This window comes from Olea europaea, chromosome 4 (assembly GCF_002742605.1).
Source record: "Olea europaea var. sylvestris chromosome 4, O_europaea_v1, whole genome shotgun sequence".
Lineage (NCBI taxonomy): Eukaryota > Viridiplantae > Streptophyta > Magnoliopsida > Lamiales > Oleaceae > Olea > Olea europaea.
In genome coordinates, this window is record NC_036240.1 from 15,767,901 (window position 1) to 15,787,835 (window position 19,935).

The window sequence follows — 19,935 nt, forward strand, 5'->3', positions numbered from 1 at the left end:
AATTATCTTAATTTTGTTTGAAAACTAATATCTAAAAGTACTTCTTATTCCGTAACTTCTTTTCGAGAAAGCCACATTGATTCATCTTTCTCTAAAAACTCTTCTAACTATTAAAAGCACTTTAACAAAATTAGTCAAATTGGTCCAAAAGCAATTTTTGGATCTCAAAAGTTCTTTATAATTTTTCAAAAACTATGTCAAATGTGCCCTTAGCTAATTTACCCAAAAAATAAAGTGATACACAAGCAACCATTCACATTCAAAATCCTCCCATATTGTGTTATAAATTCAAATAATAATTGAATAGTAGGTTATAAAGCTCTTTAAATTCTAATAATAATTGAAGGATGAATTGAAAATTATATAAGATTAATGAGGGTATTATTGTCTTTCAAAACTCCTCAATTCCCACCTTCTAAATATTGTTGATTGATGTGATCAGCATACTATGGGCGAAATAAATGGAATTGGTCTCAATTCCCTACACATTTATACCCTCGCCATAAGATTGGCAAAGAATTAGAAAAATCCAAAAAAGTCATTACAACAGCACACAAGAAAACTTAAACCACTAGACACAAAGCCTCTGGTTTTGTGTTCATTTGCTGTATATATATATATATATATATATATGCTTCTCCCTTACAAAGGGAATCAACAAAATAGAAAAAATTCTCAAGTCTCTTTTACAACTCAACATCTTATATTCTACAAGCAAATTATTGAACATAATGAATTCAACAGGCAGAGCATGGATTGCAGCAGCCAGTGTGGGAGCTGTGGAGGCATTGAAAGATCAGGGTTTTTGTAGATGGAATTACACATTCAGATTAATCCAACAGCATGCTAAGAACAATATTAGATCCTACTCTCAGGCCAAGAAACTCTCTCCCCAGTCATCTTCTATGGTTTCGAATAAGTTGAAAGAAGAAAAAATGAGGCAATCTGAAGAATCACTCAGAAAAGTCATGTATTTGAGCAGTTGGGGGCCCAACTGAGAGAGTTGCAGACAGAATTTGTAAATAGAGAAATTAGAAAAATCGCATTATGTTTTGTCGAATTTCATGAGAATTATTCTCGTAATAGCAAGGAAAGAAGAATACTGAAGAAAAATGAATTTTCCATCTCCTCTTTGCCCCTTCGTTGATAAAGTGAAAAGGGAAATTTTATTTTTAATTACTTCGCGGCACTTTTCAAAAAGATCTGAAAAAATTACATGTAGTGGAATTCTCCCTAGAATATGGTACTCAATTTGTAGTAGAATTTTCTCATTTCAAAGTCGAGGGAGTACAAATTTATTTTCAATACACTCCTCACTTATGGTTGAGACTTGAAAATTTTCATAAAATACATACAGTACTAATAAACGGGTTGAGGGAAAACAGCCAATGATCTGAACATAACCGATGTGATCTTCTTATTCATGCAACGGTTTCACCATTTATATATATGAGAAGTGTTTGATCAACCTAAATTGTGATAGCATCAGCATCTAGGCAAACCCATTGACCAACAAAGATTTTGTTAAAAACAAGATTTGGATTAATGGTAGTAAAGAAATTTTTATGATAATTTTTTTTAATTCATATTTTCAAAAATCGATAGAATATGATTGAAAATTTGATAATAAATTAAATTTTTATAATTAAAAAATGAATAAAAGTTATTAATCTTGTATTAAATATCCACCAAATTTTAATGAAGTTATGAACCAAGCACGGAGTTAATTGGCACCTGCAATTGCTCCTCTCTCGATCTTGCTCTCAGTGCCCAACAGAATGGAGAGGCGCTCGTTAATTTCTCTCTGTAAATTGCTCTTCAGAAACCCTTTTGGAAGAGTTTCAAACCCCAAATATCCATTTCGCTTTATCTCCCTAAAAAATTTCTCAACCCATTCTTATCCCAACAACTGAATAAACCCAACCATTTCTATCATCCAGCAAACCTAAATTCACCGACCTATTTTAGTATTTTCCAAGATTTCAGGCAATACATCGTTGACGCAGACAAAGAAGGGGATAAAATCAACCTCAAGTTTGTAGAGGCGAGAGAGGAGATAGAGTCGGCCATGGAGTCCAAAGAGACTGTATTTCGACGAGGAAGCTGAATACGCACGTGCTTCCGTTAATGAAGTTCTCGAAATGTATGAAGGGCTGTTGAAAAAGCTTCCGGATAACCAGAGATTGAGCAATTGAAGGCTGAGCTTGGACAACTTAATGAAGATTGAAATTTCATTTTCATTTGGGATTTCTGTTATTCGAGTTAAATTTGGGTAAGTTTAACAGCTTTTCTGACAAGTTCTTTGAGAAATTATATTCTAGCACAGATTGATTGAATGATGGAATTGGTAACGTGTTTGATGATTTTTCCTTCTTTAAGAAATTTGGCCGCTGGTTTGTTCTGGAAAATGAGATTTCTTGCGAATTGAAAATGAAATAACATGATGTGCCATGGATAAATGAGATTTCTTGTACTTTTATGATTTAGGTTTCTCATGGATTGCTTTTATAGCTTTTTTAATGATTATTAGAGATTGCGATGAAATTTTCTGCTCTATCCTTAGAATTAAATTGGATTGTATTACATAGTTTGGGTCTTTGGGATTGATAAAAAAAACTTCATTGAATCGATGAGGTCCTTTATAGACTTCCACAATTCCTTTTCGAAGCCTTGGATCTGCACTGTACTATCTCTGGCCAGCACTCAGGATCTGCAACCAAAGTCAAGTGTCAATAGAGGTGTTGGGTTGTCGTGTTGTAAGCCGACAACAGGAAAGTTTTAAATTTAGGCATGTCACAAGTTTCTAACAAAATAAAAAAAAAATAACTTCCATGTCCTTCAAATTTTAGATTTACGTAATGCCTCAAAATACAACCTTCTTCTGTCATCAATCAAAGACCAAGCCGAGAAAATTGTGTGCAATCTAAAAAACTACCATTAGCCAATATGAAAACTGATTTCTAAAGTTAGTACATTATTAATCCAGAAGAGCTATAATTCTAAGAAAATTACATTGCATAGATTGATGACTACGGATTGATGGCTTAAAGCAACAAATATAATAATATGGGTGTTGCGCATAAAGAATTCTCAAACCTGGAAATGCAAGCTGTTGAGGCATCATCCAATGTCTCTAAATTGATAAAATTACGCAGCACGTGGTCTGTTTTTTAATATAATTACGCAACCAAATCAGAAAACACGATCAAGCAACATAAATTGATAAAAACTACCCATTTTAAATTAATCAAACCCTAATTCTAAAAAATTATAGAACAAGATAAGATGCGAAAAAACCCAAATTAAAGAAAAAGGTAAAATTTAAAACCCAGAAAGGAAAAATATACCTTCAAAATAGCGAGTTTATGGGACAAACGATGGGGGAGCGAGTTGAGTTAAAGTGTGGCACGTAGATGGGGAGCCGCCGCCTGTGGAGGAGGATGTGGTGGAGAACGGTGAGAAGAGTTTTTGGAGGAAGTTATCCTAATTTTTTTTGAAAACTAATATCTAAAAATACTTCCCATTCCGTAAGTTATTTTAGAGAAAGCCAAATTGAACTAGTTTCCTTTAAAAGCTCTTTTAACTACGAAAAACACTTTAGCAAAATTAGCCAAATGAATCCAAAAGTAACTTTTGGGTCTCGAAAACTCATTTTAACTTTTTCAAAAGTTATGTCAAATGGACACTTAGTTAATTTACCCAAAAAATAAAGTGATACAAAAGCAACCATTCACGTTCAAAATCTTCCCATATTGTGTTATAAACTCAAATAATAATTGAATAGCAAGTTATAAAACTTTCTAAATTCTAATAATAATTGAAGGATAAATTGGAAATTATATAAAATAAATGAGGGTATTATTGTCTTTCCAAAATTTCTCCTCTCACACTTTTTAAATATTGCTGATGATTGATGAGATAAGGATTCTGTGGGCGAAATAAATGGAATTCAAAAAACTCATTGCAACAGCACACAAGAAAACTTAAACCACTGGACATAAAGCCTCAGGTTTTGTGTTCACTTGCTGTGTGTATATATATGCTTCTCCCCCACAAAGGGAATCAACAAAGTAGAAAAAAATTCTCAAGTCTCTTTCACAACTCAAAATCGTATATTCTACAAGCAAATTATTGAACATAATGAGTTCAACAGGCAGAGCATGGATTGCAGCAGCCAGTGTGGGAGCTGTGGAGGCTTTGAAAGATCAAGGTTTTTGCAGATGGAATTACACGTTCAGATTAATCCAACAGCACGCTAAGAACAATATCAGATCCTTCTCTCAGGCCAAGAAACTCTCTTCCCAGTCATCTTCTATGGTTTCGAATAAGTTGAAAGAAGAAAAAATGAGGCAATCTGAAGAATCACTCCGAAAAGTAATGTATTTGAGCATTTGGGGGCCCAACTGAGAGAGTTGCTGACAGTATTTGTACATAGAGAAATTAGAAAAATTGTATTATGTTTTGTCGAATTCATGAGAATTATTCTTGTTATAGCAAGGAAAGAAGAAAAATGAATTTTCCATCTCTTTTCTTTGCCTCTTCATTGATGAAGTGAGAAGGGAAATTTTATTTTTAATTACTTGGCAGCACTTTTCGAAAAGATCCGAAAAAATTACATGCAAAATGCAAAAGTAATGGTCCACGAAAGGCCAAAAACTATGATTTGAACATCCTGATTAACTAAAACTAAAAAATCTAATTCAAAAGCATCAGACTTGTGTGTGTTGCACTGTATTTTGCTGTATATACAAAACATGTAAAGAAGCAAAGTTACAAAAAGGAAGATGGCGTGAAAAAAAAATACAGAACAAGGAAATTGAAATGGACTCATCTCAGCATATTGCCTTTCCCCCATCACAATCAAAAATCATAATTTATATCTGATACATTTTGAGAGGTCGACTTTTTTTATCAGGTGCTCTTGCTCGCCGTACAGATCGAGGTTTTCATAGGGAGATGGGGCCTGGGAATATGGTTGTTTATCATATAAATCTTTTTCCATCAAATTCTGAGAAATTGTACAATCTGCGATATGATCATTTATAAAACGTGTATAAATTTATTCAAATTAAATATTAATTTTTTTCTTTTTTTTTAATCAATTTTATTGGAGGAAGAATCATTAAAAGGAATGGGTTTCCACTTCTTTGATAGAAGGACGGTCCATTGGAAGTAAAATAATTGAACATAGTACATACAAATCCTTGATCTAGATTTGGCACTTAGGATGTGTTTTTTATTTGAAAAATAAAGCTCTTTGTACACGTCCCGTCACATGAGGGGGGAGATCCACGCCCAATTAATGCACGAATCCCGCCTCTCATGTGAGAAGGTCGTACATTAAGCTGTAAGGCTCGATATACATATAGCATTTCCATTTTTATTTTTATAAAATTGGGCTGTTGAGTCAAACTTTATGTAAAGAGTGTAAAATTTATTGAGAGCCCTCCATTTTTGACGTTATATCTATTAGATCAACTCCATATGTTTACTACTAAAATTCTTATTAGGTTTGTACTTTCATAATCTCCCCCATATTTTGAGCCTGTTTGCTTAAAGGTTGTCTAATGACCAGTTTGTTTTTTTAGGGATTTAAATTGTCTTTTTTTTTTTAATTTTGTTGTATGTTCAAACAAACTTTTGGACTAAAGGGCCTGTATGATTTTTTTTTCCCTTCTTCTTTCTTTCTTAATTTTTTTCTTTTTTCTTTTTAATTTTTTTTTCTCCTAATGCTTAGTGGATCCATTTTAATGTCATGGTATTAATTTTGATTTACACCCATGTCAATTAACAGATTTTAGTACACTGTTACCAACTGTTTTTGGCGGATTTTGTTGTTCTGACAGATCTGGTGGTAGTTGAATTTGATTTAGATTTAGATTTATTGTAGTTTTTCTAGTTTCTCTCCGTTATCTTCTTCGTTATCTAAAAGTTCTTTCGATTTCGGGATTCAATATTAAGAGCTCGATTTCTCCAGAATCTTGTATAAACTACCATAAAACAAAAATGAGAGATTAGGTCGTAATTCATAGTCTAAAATAACGTAAAAGAAAATTCAACTACTATATACAAAAAAGTAGACTCAATTTAAATACCTTATTCCCCGACAACGACGCCAAAAACTTGTTCAATGAAATCTCACAAACGTACGGAACCGTTGAAAAGTAATAGATTTAGTGAGGTGAGAGTATCATCCCACAGGAAATAACTTTAATTCAAGTTTACTAATTTAATATGGAATTCGAATTATGTCAAATAAAAGAGAGATTTTGATTTATTTATGCCAAATTAATCTAACAAAGCAATGAAAGTTTGATATTTATCAAATTATGGATGATTTATTGGATTTAGAATCCGTTTATTACTGTCTATTTCAATTATTGATTCGTAATCTAGTTTCATTCATGCGTTCATGACAATCGATAAAGCTAATGTATTTAATTTTCTTTTTCAAGATAAATTAATTCTATCCTAACCACGACTCGAATTTATTCCTAGCCGAATTTGAATGGTTAGAATACATTAAAATTTAGATTATTTATATAATTGTACACGTGATGAATGTTATTCTTAACATCTATTGCACACATATTAATTTTGTCGTATTCTAAATTTATTGTGAATCTCTCAGCACCACAAACAACTAATTATCTAATTGGTAGCCAAACAATTGAATAATGCAATGGGTATGCAAAAATTAATCAAGAAACGCAAAAAATACTAAATTACTAGTCTTGAATTAGAAATAAATAACAAATAGGATTTATCTCATCCAATATAAAAAGGGATCTAGCCTAGTATGGTTTTAAATAAATTACAAGAAAAATAATGGAAAAGTATCACCCGGACTGTGAAAGAATACAAAAGATGTTGAAGTTCAAGTCTAGAGTTGTATTCTTTAATTTCTTGATGTAATTGACCTTCGATTCTCGCTAAGTTTGATCTCCTCTCTCAAAATATAGTAATTGGTCCCTTATTCTTATAAATTTGATGATATAATTGTGTATAAAGAGACAAGAGAGGGTTTTCTCAAGTGTAACCCCTTGTTTCTCTACTTATAAAAGCCAAAAAATAGGTCAAAATTTGGGTCCAAAAAGAGTTTGAATTGCAAAAGGAAACTGCTGATTCATTTGTGGAAAAAGCCCCTGCACGCACAAGCATAACCACAGCGCACGCACCATTGATCTAAATGGCTCTTGAGATTGAATTTTTGGTGTCACGCGCGTGCATTAGAATTGTCCAAGCATGTGCCGGTTAGCATTATGTCGTCCCTGAATAATTTTTGTATTTTAGTCATAACTCGCTTTCGGAATTCAATTGAGATTATTCAAAGTGCATTTTCATAATTCTTTTAAAAATACAATTTTTCCAATTTTTGTAAATTTTCCATCCGAAAATTGGGTCTCAAATTGAGGCTAAAAATCTAGAGCATTACTTCTTCGGTTGGAAATTGATTTATGAAAATATTTCAACAACATTTAACTCCTTTGACTTCAAATTGCGTCCAATTGATCATATGTGATATTCAATCAACATTTTATGGTCTGAATAAACTATTGAAGTTTTACACTTTGATCCCCAGACTTTAAATTTCTTTCGTTTTTGCCTCTTTTTCGTTCATTTCTTCCAATTTCACCAATTTGCATTGAGTTCAACCTAACAAATATAATTAAGCTATAACCTGCTCAAATCAAATACTCTTATTTATTGGCCTAGATAAGTGTACTTTAGGATTTTTTATTTCTTCTATTTTACTATGCTGTTGGGGTGTCTTTTCATTTTCAATAGGAGACATTTTATTAGAGTGGCATAGCTCCTTTACATTAGGCAGAAACCTCGCGTGCTCTCTAGGGCGAAATTGCCAAATGCCATCAAGAAGAAGCTTTAGAAAATTAAAATTCAACAAAAAATATAAAGCTGTCTAAAATTTATCTAGCATGACCCTATTTGAATAACCATCTTGTTTTAAATACCCTTTTCATTTCCATATTGATTTGTTGCATAACCAAAAAGAAAAAAGAAAAAAGAAGAAAAAGCACATATTGACATAGGAAGAGTTTCGACATTTGAGCATCATAGGTTCTTATATTAATAGAGGCGGATTCAAGGGGCGGCCAGCAGATTCTTTGAGAAGAATTTGTTTTTGTTAATAGATCACATTTTATATTATATATATCTGATAATTCAATATTTTTCCAAATTTCACCCATGGCTCAATTGGTTGACTCTTTTACAACCAAGTTCGATATGTCAGGTTCGAATCTCCTGTAAAGCATATTATAATGTTATTTTTCTAATTCGACCATTTTTACCAAAAGTAATACAAGAGAGATGATTCAAACTTGTGACCCTTTTCTTAGCTTATTGAGGACATGACAATTGTTGCATTTATTGGATTGTGACAATAAGGTTAACGTTATGATATATCTTCAAGTTTATCGGCTTTATGAAATTTAATAAGATTTTGAACCCTTGACCTTCGTTTGAAGCAGACGGAGATTTGGCCAATATGTCACTTGCTTAAATCAGCGCATAAGTGTATGTAGAAAGTATATTTTCATTTTTATAAAAAATAATTGTTATATTTAATTTTAAATAATTTATTGCAATCAAGGAACCGACCGCCCTTGCTCACTTCAAATCCTGGATTCGCCCATGCTTATATAGGTGCAAATTGTTATTCTGACTGGAGCAGCTTTCTTGAGATGAGCATTTTGGAAATCTTGATCTGCATTCTAGTTATTTGAACTTCTCCGTCATCAGTGAAAGATGTGCGTGGGAATTCACATAATGTCTCTTTGCGTGGCAATACAAGCATATGTTCAGCTGTGATAAAAACTACAAACTTATTTTGTCAAACATGATTTTTAAGTTATTCTCTTATTAAAAAATTTAGTTTTCTAGAAAGTCACACTCGCCTTACTTTCTAGAAAGAAATTTTTAAAAATGACCTAAAATGCTCTTTCAAGTTGCGCGCAATTACCAATTGAGAGTAAATTTAACTCGTTTTATGCTCTCTAATTTCAGGATTTTCTTCTCAAGCCTATAACGTGAATACTATCATAGGTACCCCAAATTTTCATAATTCTTGAGTTGTTATCAAAAATTTACTTTTCTTTGCGTTAAAGGCGAAATAATAAAAATAAATTTCTGAAATATTCATAAATTTAAGCTAAACATGAAAATGGTATATTAGAAAAAATAAACATATTCAACTAATTAACTTAATAACACGTTTTTTAATAAATTAAACTAACTAATGATTTAAAGATCGGGAAACTTAATTTTTATTTTTCCTTTTCTTTGATCCACTTGACAGCTCGCATCATCATCCTATCACAGATCCAATCGAATTCTTACTATCCAACCTATAAAATTATTGTAAGAGTGAGTGTTAAAAATACCCAGTAAGATACGTATAGTTTCTATAAACAATTGTATAACAATAAAATAAACACTTCATGCCACATTTCTTATGAAGTATATTGATGACCAAGTGATACACCTATCAGTAGCACTTTGAATTCTCGAAGGATTTTACATTTCATTATAAAGAACTCAATGGAGATCACATTTCATTAGGTCAAAGCCAAAAGTTTACTGGCAATTCACGTATGAATTATTGAATATAAAAATATAAGAACAAACACTTGCATAAAGTATCTTGCCTTGATTGTTTTGAAAACTTGTAAAGGAATGTAAAATAATGCACGTGAAAACCTTTTTCTATGCCTCTTCCTCTTTCTGTCCCGTAACTCTCTCTTTTATTTGTTTTTTTTTCTACGTGAATATGATTGACTTGATAGGCCTATTTATACAATACTATGACCTATACTTTTATTAAAATTTGTGTGTGGTTAGAAGTTCAGAAGTTATGTAAAAGTAAGGAAACTAATATATGAATAAACTTTTCATGGAATTTGGATGTATATGGTTATAGGTTAGCTTGGCAAGCAAATATGACTTATCTATTTCTAGCAAAACTTTATTTAAGTGAAATAGAGTCTTGGAATCAAAAGTAGAACTACAATTGAAGAGGAAACAGTGAGTGGTATTTGAATTGAAATAAAGTATATAAGTAATACTTATCAGTTATCACAACCAAAAGTAGATTCATGAACAACAACTAACCACTAAAGGTCTACAAATCCTAATAGTCAAATTAATTAAATACGAATAAATGACTTTTTCTTTAAACTTCAACTTCTCAAGCTTCACATATCCAAATTAGTTTTTCCTCGATTCGAAGACTTTTAATTAATTACGACCTACAAGAAGAGTCAAATATTGATATACTGAATCTCGCTCTATCAATGTCAAATAATTTGACACTAAAAAAATATAAGAAATTTCACTTTAATAATTTAACTTTTCGGAATATAAAAATATAGCATATAGAATAAATAAAATTTATCCTAAAATTTTTGGGACTTTACAATTTTGAACATGGAAGAGACTCTAGAATGGATGAAAAAGCGGAACTTCTTGGGAGGTAGCATCCCTCCATGGATCCTAACTTGTGTAGTTATTGTTTTCACTCGAATGAGGAAGAGAACTAGAAATTTTCTAGAAAAAACATCTTTGATGAACGTTTTAGACTCGACTAAAATTTATGTAATAACTTTTCCAAGTACTCAACGTTTTTATTCGCAATTTTCTCCTGTTGGTGTAAAACTCATCTATTACACGTGAGATTATACATTTATTAGATGATTTTGTTGGTGTTTTCGGCTTCCAAGGGTGATCTTTGGGCCATGAATCCTCATGGGATTGCAATTTTTTGATTTGATGCAGCTTCTTCTTCTTCTTCTTCTTCTTCTTCTTCTTCTTCTTTTTTCCTATTATAGTTATAGCTTTTTCATTTTGATTACTCGCATACACTCCTTTTATCTGTATTTGGTACTTGTACTCTATGTAAGTCTCATTAGTTAATAGTAGAGCTCAGCTAGACTAAGAGAGGGGATTCAAACTGAATAATTTGAGGGGATTTGAGTTAAAATGATTGTTCATGTCTTTCATATTGTTGTAATTATATGGCAATGATAAATTGCAGCCATAGTCAGCAACCTATGAATTCTATGACACTTTTAATCCAAATGCTTTTATTTCTAGGCATTAAGCAATTCAGCTTTTCATTTTTTGGTGGGTGAATTTAATCTCAAGGCTTCTAGAGGAATCTTAGACCTTGTGTGAGCCCCATTTTTATCAAAATACATTTTTCTCTTTTTTCATTTCAACCATACATTTTTCAATAAAATAATATTATATGAAAATCGAAAACTTTTTCTTATTTTTCAACCACATATTCTCCAAAAAATCACTCTTCTAAAATACATTTTAAACAAAAAAATGGGGCTTAAACAAGGGCGTAATTGGCTTGCTAATATTTAAGTTCTTCAAATCCGGTAACTAAATTTCAATTTAGTGTCAGTTGGATCTTAAACTTCAATTTTTGTTTTCAATTTCACCGTTATGTTACTTGTTACCTTCTAAATTGATGAAAATTACTTAGTTGACAGTCATATTAAAACAAATCTTTCGCATTAAGAGTCGTAATAGTTACATGGCATGTCAAACTTACCAATGTATCAAGTTATAAGTGTTATAATAATAATAAAAAGCAAGAGAAATACCATTGGGGGTTTACGAGGGAGTAAAATGGGAGTGCAATATTATTATGGAATGTGTAAAATTACATCATCTTCAAATGATACTAAGTACGAGCTTTTATAGTAGAAATTGAGAATGATTATCATTAGATAAAAAGGCATATGGTATCATCTTGATGGTCAAGGCTTCTTTTCTTAAATGTCATTCCATCAATCTTATGTTCAAAAGCATTTAATGTTCCTCAAAAATAATCACCTTACAGTCTAGGTTTGACATTTGAAAAGTTGATTGACATGTTGATTGTGAAATGCTTGTTTTATAAATGTCACATAAATCAATCAAAGAAAGATCTTGTATAAAATATTTCTTGAAATAGGTAAAGTAGGATTTTCCCTACAACAAGTTATAGCATCTTGTATAGGCCGTGAAGTTTGAGATGATGCGTCAATTTGACTATCCCCAGCTACCAAACAAGATAGTAATGTGGAGTGTGGACTTGACTAAATTTGCTACTGTCACGTGACCGATACTTGGAGCCTTATTAGAAGAGGCATAAAAATATCTAATATTTTTGTTATTTTTATGCCTTGACTTGATTGGATTGAAGAAATATAATAGATGCCAGACACTCGATAGCAAAATTGATTTTCATTTAGTTCATAAGAACATGGGCTGCATCGACCACAACTTGATAACTAGACTACAAGTCCGAGGTCAAGTTCTCCAATCCATTTCTAAGAAAAAAATTCTAAACCTGGTTCAGTGGAATAATGCTTGGTCCAGTCGGGTTTCATTTTAAATAACTTCCACGTTTAAAGTCTGATATTACGGATTGTTTTAAAGATTTATGGGTTAACTAATGTTTTCAGGGTGGGTAAAACGTCACTGATGAACCTATATCCTCTTGCAGTAATTTCATACTAATCCGTCTGATTTATTCATTTAATTTATTTGTAGTACAAAAGCAACCATTCACATTCAAAATCCTCCCATATTGTGTAATAAATTCAAATAATAATTGATCGGTTATAAAACTTTTTAAATTCTAATAATAATTGAAGGATGAATTGGGAATTATATAAAATTAATGCGGGTATTATTGTCTTTCAAAATCTTCTCCTCAATTCCCAATTTTTAAATATTGTTGATTGATGTGATAAGGATTCTGGGCGAAATATATGGAGTTGGTCTCAATTCCCTACACATTTATGCCTCCACTATAAGTTTGATAAAAAATTAGAAAAATCCAAAAAAGTCATTGCAACAGCACACAAGAAAACTTAAGCTGGACACAAAGCCTCTGGTTTTGTGTTCACTTGCTGTATGTATACATATATGTTTCTCCCCCACAAAGAGTATCAACAAAATAGGAAAAATTCTCAAGTCTCCTTTGCAACTCAAAATCTTATATTCTACAATCAAATTATTGAACATAATGAGTTCAACAGGCAGAGCATGGATTGCGGCAGCAAGTGTGGGAGCTGTGGAGGCTTTGAAAGATCAAGGTTTCTGCAGATGGAATTACACGTTCAGATTAATCCAACAGCACGCTAAGAACAATATCAGATCCTTCTCTCAGGCCAAGAAACTCTCTTCCCAATCATCTTCTATGGTTTCGAATAAGTTGAAAGACGAAAAAATGAGGCAATCTGAAGAATCACTTAGAAAAGTCATGTACTTGAGCATTTGGGGGCCTAACTGAAAGAGTTGCTGACAGTATTTGTAAATAGAGATTAGAAAAATCGCATTATGTTTTGTCGAATTTCATGAGAATTATTCTTGAAATAGCAAGGAAAGAAGAAAACTGAAGAAAAATGAATTTTCCATCTCTTCTCTTTGCCTCTTCATCGATAAAGTGAAAAGGGAAATTTTATTTTTAATTACTTGGCGGCACTTTTCGAAAAGATCCGAAAAAATTACATGCAAAATGCAAAAGTAATGGTCCACGAAAGGCCAAAAACTATGATTTGAACATCCTGATTAACTAAAACTAAAAAATCTAATTCAAAAGCATCAGACTTGTGTGTGTTGCACTGTATTTTGCTGTATATACAAAACATGTAAAGAAGCAAAGTTACAAAAAGGAAGATGGCGTGAAAAAAAAATACAGAACAAGGAAATTGAAATGGACTCATCTCAGCATATTGCCTTTCCCCCATCACAATCAAAAATCATAATTTATATCTGATACATTTTGAGAGGTCGACTTTTTTTATCAGGTGCTCTTGCTCGCCGTACAGATCGAGGTTTTCACAGGGAGCTGGGATTCTGGGAATATGGTCCGCCATAACACGACCTTCAACAAAAATGTGACTCAAACATGGCCAATATGTAATTCCTACTGACATATCCCAGAAAGTGACATTGTTTTTTCTTTCTTTATTTAACATAAGTTAAAAATTAATTTTAACCAGACATTCTATAATTTTTTTATTTAGAGGCTTAGAATTATAAAAAATAATCAGTCAAATTGAAAAAGAATGGAATATGAGTTGTCTTTTTAGCTGTATATTATGTAATATCCGAGTATTGCGATTTCACTTTATTTTAGGAGTAAGTTAGTTCCGTTACTGAAAAAATATAAATAATTCATACTAATCCGTCTGATTTATTCATTTAATTTATTTGTAGTACAAAAGCAACCATTCACATTCAAAATCCTCCCATATTGTGTAATAAATTCAAATAATAATTGATCGGTTATAAAACTTTTTAAATTCTAATAATAATTGAAGGATGAATTGGGAATTATATAAAATTAATGCGGGTATTATTGTCTTTCAAAATCTTCTCCTCAATTCCCAATTTTTAAATATTGTTGATTGATGTGATAAGGATTCTGGGCGAAATATATGGAGTTGGTCTCAATTCCCTACACATTTATGCCTCCACTATAAGTTTGATAAAAAATTAGAAAAATCCAAAAAAGTCATTGCAACAGCACACAAGAAAACTTAAGCTGGACACAAAGCCTCTGGTTTTGTGTTCACTTGCTGTATGTATACATATATGTTTCTCCCCCACAAAGAGTATCAACAAAATAGGAAAAATTCTCAAGTCTCCTTTGCAACTCAAAATCTTATATTCTACAATCAAATTATTGAACATAATGAGTTCAACAGGCAGAGCATGGATTGCGGCAGCAAGTGTGGGAGCTGTGGAGGCATTGAAAGATCAGGGTTTCTGCAGATGGAATTACACATTCAGATTAATCCAACAGCACGCTAAGAACAATATCAGATCCTTCTCTCAGGCCAAGAAACTCTCTTCCCAATCATCTTCTATGGTTTCGAATAAGTTGAAAGACGAAAAAATGAGGCAATCTGAAGAATCACTCAGAAAAGTCATGTATTTGAGCAGTTGGGGGCCCAACTGAGAGAGTTCTGACAGTATTTGTAAATAGAGAAATTAGAAAAATCGCATTATGTTTTGTCGAATTTCATGAGAATTATTCTTGAAATAGCAAGGAAAGAAGAAAACTGAAGAAAAATGAATTTTCCATCTCTTCTCTTTGCCTCTTCATCGATAAAGTGAAAAGGGAAATTTTTATTTTTAATATAATTACGCAACCAAATCAGAAAACACGATCAAGCAACATAAATTGATAAAAACCACCCATTTTAAATTAATCAAATTTTTAATTACTTCGCAGCACTCTTCGAAAAGATCTGAAAAAATTACATGTAGTGGAATTCTCCCTAGAATATGGTACTCAATTTGTAGTAAAATTTTCTCATTTCAAAGTCGAGGGAGTACAAATTTATTTTCAATACACTCCGCACTTTTGGTTGAGACGTGAAACTTTTCATAAGATACATGCAGTACTAATAAATGGGTTGAGGGAAAACAACCAACGATCTGAACATAACCGATGTGATCTTCTTATCCGAGATGTGATCTTCTTATTCATGCAATCTGAGAAGTGTTTGATCAACCTATATTGTGATAGGCATCTAGGCAAACCCATTGACCAACAAAGATTTTGTTAAAAACAAGATTTGGATTAATGTTGTAAAGAAATTTTTTGATAAATTTTTTTAATTCATATTTTCAAAAATCATAGAGTATGATTGAAAAAAGTGATAATAAATATGAAGTTATGAAAGAAGCACGTAGTTAATTGGCACCTGCAATTAGACCAAGCCGAGAAAATTGTGTGCAATCTAAAAAACTACTCATTAGCCAATATGAAAACTGATTTCTAAATTTAATACATTATTAATCCAGAAGAGCTATAATTCTAAGAAAAGTACATTGCATAGATTGATGACTACGGATTGATGGCTTAAAGCAACAAATATAATAATATGGGTGTTGCGCATAAAGAATTCTCAAACCTGGAAATGCAAGCTGTTGAGGCATCATCCAATGTCTCTAAATTGATAAAATTACGCAGCACATGGTCTGTTTTTTAATATAATTACGCAACCAAATCAGAAAACACGATCAAGCAACATAAATTGATAAAAACCACCCATTTTAAATTAATCAAACCCTAATTCTCAAAAATTATTGAACAAGATAAGATGCGAAAAAATCCAAATTAAAGAAAAAGGTAAAATTTAAAACCCAGAAAGGAAAAATGTACCTTCAAAATAGCGAGTTTATGGGACAAACGATGGGGGAGTGAGTTGAGTTAAAGTGTGGCACGTAGATGGGGAGCCGCAGCCTGTGGAGGAGGCTGTGGTGGAGAACGGTGAGAAATCTGATGACCGAAGCCACTCCAACAGTCCAACACCAGCTGAGGACAAGAAACAAGAAGAGAAGACGGAGAAGACGAAGGAACCCACTTCAAAAAAAAAAAAAAGATTTTCCTTTTACAGTTTTATTTCATTGAAAAAAAAAACCACTGGGCCAAATGAGGTCCCCTCCGATTTTGGGCCTGAGGAACAAGCCTCAATTGCCTCGCCACAGGACCGGCTATGCATGGAATTAATTTTGTAGCTGTTCAATTAAACAACATTCGCTTTTGTACAATTAACCTGTCTTTGCATTTGCTAAGGGAAAGTTAGTCTGCCTGTGGACATTTTTGTTTCATTTAGAGGCGGAGTGCGGGGTGGGGTGGAGTGGGGCGGGGCTATGTAATATAACCTGCATTTTAAAAAAAAAAAAGGTTGAACCCCAATCTTAAGGACCCCCACCGACCCTGCCCTGGGCCATCGTGGAGGAGGTAAATCGCAGAATGTGCCTCCCAGGAGTCAGGGTAGAGAGCACATGGATAGGCCAAGGCTGTTAACCCATATGGTAACTCCCGCTTGCAACAAAACCAATTCCACCTTGCGGGGAATTGAACTCTGCACACTGTCGCCCTGAGCCCTATCCGCCCTCCCCTTTGCAACTGGGAGATATGCCCTGGGGGCCATATAACCTGCATTTTAATTTTAATAAGGGGATGGAGAAGGCAATTTTGGTTTGTGAGCATCAGATGTATGGAATACTAAGTTCTTCAGCATCACTCCTAATTATTAGAGTCTTCAAAATTGGCAACAATCCTCTCTATTTTCACATGATTGTTTAACCTATAAGTGTTATCCTTTATAATTTCAAATGGAATTTTGATTCTTAACTATTCTATTATAATTATAAAATATGATTACATATAGATGAGCTTCGATTTTTAAGTGATTAAGATTTACTTTGATTGACATATAATTTTAAGTGTTTCAAATAAAAGAATAGAATGAATGTGTGTGTGTATAATTTTTTTTTGTTTTTTGTTTTTTGTTTTTTGTCTTTTTATACTTAATGGAGAATAGAAGAAATTAAATTATAATTAATTTTTCGATTTATAATATGACTATTAACTACTAACGATTATGGTACATTTATAATTTATAATTAAGTGCATCATATATATAATTTCTCCCCAATCCTTACTTTTTGTAGGTTATAGATAGATAGATTGTTTATTGTTTTCAATAGAATTTTTTAGGAACACAATATTGGTTTTAATACGTAATATTAGATTTGAAAAGTTATTTTTTTCAAAAATAAATTCTATAAATAAATATAAATCGACTTAATAAAATATATCAATTCAAGTTTTAAACTACGCAACATACTTAGGGCTCATTTAACATAACTTTTACTTTTACTTTTGCTTCTTATAGAAGAGTTTTTGGAGGAAGTTATCTTAATTTTTTTTGATAACTAATATCTAAAAATACTTCACATTCCGTAAGTTATTTTAGAGAAAGCCAAATTGAACTAGTTTCCTTTAAAAGCTCTTTTAACTACGAAAAACACTTTAGCAAAATTAGCCAAATGTATCCAAAAGTAACTACAAGCAAATTATTGAACATAATGAGTTCAACAGGCAGAGCATGGATTGCAGCAGCTAGTGTGGGAGCTGTGGAGGCTTTGAAAGATCAAGGTTTCTGCAGATGGAATTACACGTTCAGATTAATCCAACAGCACGCTAAGAACAATATCAGATCCTTCTCTCAGGCCAAGAAACTCTCTTCCCAGTCATCTTCTATGGTTTCGAATAAGTTGAAAGAAGAAAAAATGAGGCAATCTGAAGAATCACTCCGAAAAGTAATGTATTTGAGCATTTGGGGGCCCAACTGAGAGAGTTGCTGACAGTATTTGTACATAGAGAAATTAGAAAAATTGTATTATGTTTTGTCGAATTCATGAGAATTATTCTTGTTATAGAAAGGAAAGAAGAAAACTGAAGAAAAATGAATTTTCCATCTCTTTTCTTTGCCTCTTCATTGATAAAGTGAGAAGGGAAATTTTATTTTTAATTACTTGGCGGCACTTTTCGAAAAGATCCGAAAAAATTACATGCAAAATGCAAAAGTAATGGTCCACGAAAGGCCAAAAACTATGATTTGAACATCCTGATTGACTAAATCTAAAAAATCTAATTCAAAAGCACCAGACGTGTATATTGCACTGTATTTTGCTGTATATACAAAACATGTAAAGAACAAAAGTTACAAAAAGGAAGATGGCGTGAAAAAAAATACAGAACAAGGAAATTGAAATGGACTCATCTCAGCATACTGCCTTTCCCCCATCACAATCAAAAATCATAATTTATATCTGAGACATTTTGAGAGGTCGACTTTTTTATCAGGTGCTCTTGCTCGCCGTACAGATCGAGGTTTTCATAGCTGGGGCCTGGGAATATGGTCCCTATAAGGCCAACTTCAACCTTGCACCATATTTTGCACTATTTTACACCAAATTTTATACTAAATATCACATCAAACTAAAGTTAATTTCTCATCAACAGTGTTTAATCATTTTTTTTTCATTTTTTATTCTTTACAAATTATTTATTTGAAATATTATTTATTTAATTATTTTATAAATACATAAATTACTAAATAAATAATTACGTTAAATTACGAAAAAGATTAAACTCGTTAATATATATAAAAACAATTAAAAAAATATTGCAACAACGAAAATATGAAATCAAATTAGATTATCGTATATATGTCGTTGTTTAATATATTTTGTTTTAACTTTAATAAATAATCGTGTTTGTTGTATTTTAAGTTGTTTTCGTTTTTTAATTAATTTATTAATTATTATGTGTTACATTTAAAATTTATTTTAAATGCAAATAATATTAATATTAATATTAATAAAAATAATAATAATTTATTGTATTGAAAAATATATAATATAGCACAAATGACATAAATACCCTTAACAAATTTATTTGAGAAATGTTAAACAAGGGCAAAAGAGACATATTACACTTTGCACCATTTTGCACCAAAATGGTGCAAAGTTTGATGTTGCATTGGAGCAACTTTGCACCAAAAATGGTGCAATGGTGCAATAATTGGAGATACCCTAACACGACCTTCAACAAAAGCACATTGGAATATGTGCTTTTTATGCCTTTGTTTGAGCCACATTATTTTTTTCTAGAATATATTTTTGAATTGTGTATTGATGGAAAATATGTGATTAAAAAATAAAGAAAAATTTTGAATTTGCGTATAATATTATTTTATTGAAGAATGTGTTGTTGAAATGATATCAAATCACTGTTTAAGAATACATTTTTTCTAAAAAATATGGTTCAAACATAGCCTATATGTAATTCCTACTGACATATCCCAAAAAATGACATTGTTTTTCTTTATGTTCTACTTTATTTAACATAAGTAAAAAGTTAATTTTAACCAGGCATTCAATAAATTTTTTATTCAGAGGCTTAGAATTATAAAAAATAGTCGGTCAAATTGAAAAAGGAGAAAGGGTGACTAAGAATGGAATATGAGTTGTCTTTTTAGCTGTATATTATCCAAGTATTGCGTTTCATTTTATTTTAGGAGTAGGTTAGTTCCGTTACTGAAA

General features: G+C 31.7%; 5 protein-coding genes across 6 annotated transcripts; all 5 read left to right on the forward strand.

Moving 5' to 3' along the window:
* Positions 1 to 629: 629 nt before the first annotated feature.
* LOC111393787 lies at positions 630 to 18,362 on the forward strand. 2 transcript variants are annotated; one of them, XM_023019490.1, is made up of 2 exons: positions 630 to 718; positions 17,901 to 18,362. In XM_023019490.1, the coding sequence occupies exon 2, from the start codon at positions 17,914 to 17,916 to the stop codon at positions 18,178 to 18,180; it is 267 nt and encodes an 88-aa protein (XP_022875258.1). In that variant the 5' UTR covers positions 630 to 718; positions 17,901 to 17,913; the 3' UTR covers positions 18,181 to 18,362. The 2 variants fall into 2 exon arrangements, with proteins under 2 accessions (XP_022875258.1, XP_022875260.1); XM_023019492.1 differs by lacking the exon at positions 630 to 718 and adding an exon at positions 3,992 to 4,127.
* Positions 636 to 1,128, forward strand: LOC111393788. Its single transcript, XM_023019493.1, has one exon. The coding sequence runs from the start codon at positions 732 to 734 to the stop codon at positions 996 to 998; it is 267 nt and encodes an 88-aa protein (XP_022875261.1). The 5' UTR covers positions 636 to 731; the 3' UTR covers positions 999 to 1,128.
* On the forward strand, positions 4,084 to 4,531 carry LOC111393786. Its single transcript, XM_023019489.1, has one exon. It carries the CDS (start codon positions 4,141 to 4,143, stop codon positions 4,405 to 4,407), a length of 267 nt encoding a protein of 88 aa, XP_022875257.1. The 5' UTR covers positions 4,084 to 4,140; the 3' UTR covers positions 4,408 to 4,531.
* LOC111393790 lies at positions 12,905 to 13,490 on the forward strand. The gene has a single exon (XM_023019495.1). The coding sequence runs from the start codon at positions 13,046 to 13,048 to the stop codon at positions 13,310 to 13,312; it is 267 nt and encodes an 88-aa protein (XP_022875263.1). The 5' UTR covers positions 12,905 to 13,045; the 3' UTR covers positions 13,313 to 13,490.
* Positions 14,607 to 15,115, forward strand: LOC111393789. Its single transcript, XM_023019494.1, has one exon. It carries the CDS (start codon positions 14,720 to 14,722, stop codon positions 14,984 to 14,986), a length of 267 nt encoding a protein of 88 aa, XP_022875262.1. The 5' UTR covers positions 14,607 to 14,719; the 3' UTR covers positions 14,987 to 15,115.
* Positions 18,363 to 19,935: the final 1,573 nt, after the last annotated feature.

Excerpts from the sequence above, each read along its gene's own strand:
- LOC111393788 (XM_023019493.1), top strand. The coding sequence starts at position 732 with ATGAATTCAACAGGCAGAGCATGGATTGCAGCAGCCAGTGTGGGAGCT.
- LOC111393786 (XM_023019489.1), top strand. The coding sequence starts at position 4,141 with ATGAGTTCAACAGGCAGAGCATGGATTGCAGCAGCCAGTGTGGGAGCT.
- LOC111393790 (XM_023019495.1), top strand. The coding sequence starts at position 13,046 with ATGAGTTCAACAGGCAGAGCATGGATTGCGGCAGCAAGTGTGGGAGCT.
- LOC111393789 (XM_023019494.1), top strand. The coding sequence starts at position 14,720 with ATGAGTTCAACAGGCAGAGCATGGATTGCGGCAGCAAGTGTGGGAGCT.
- LOC111393787 (XM_023019490.1), top strand. The coding sequence starts at position 17,914 with ATGAGTTCAACAGGCAGAGCATGGATTGCAGCAGCTAGTGTGGGAGCT.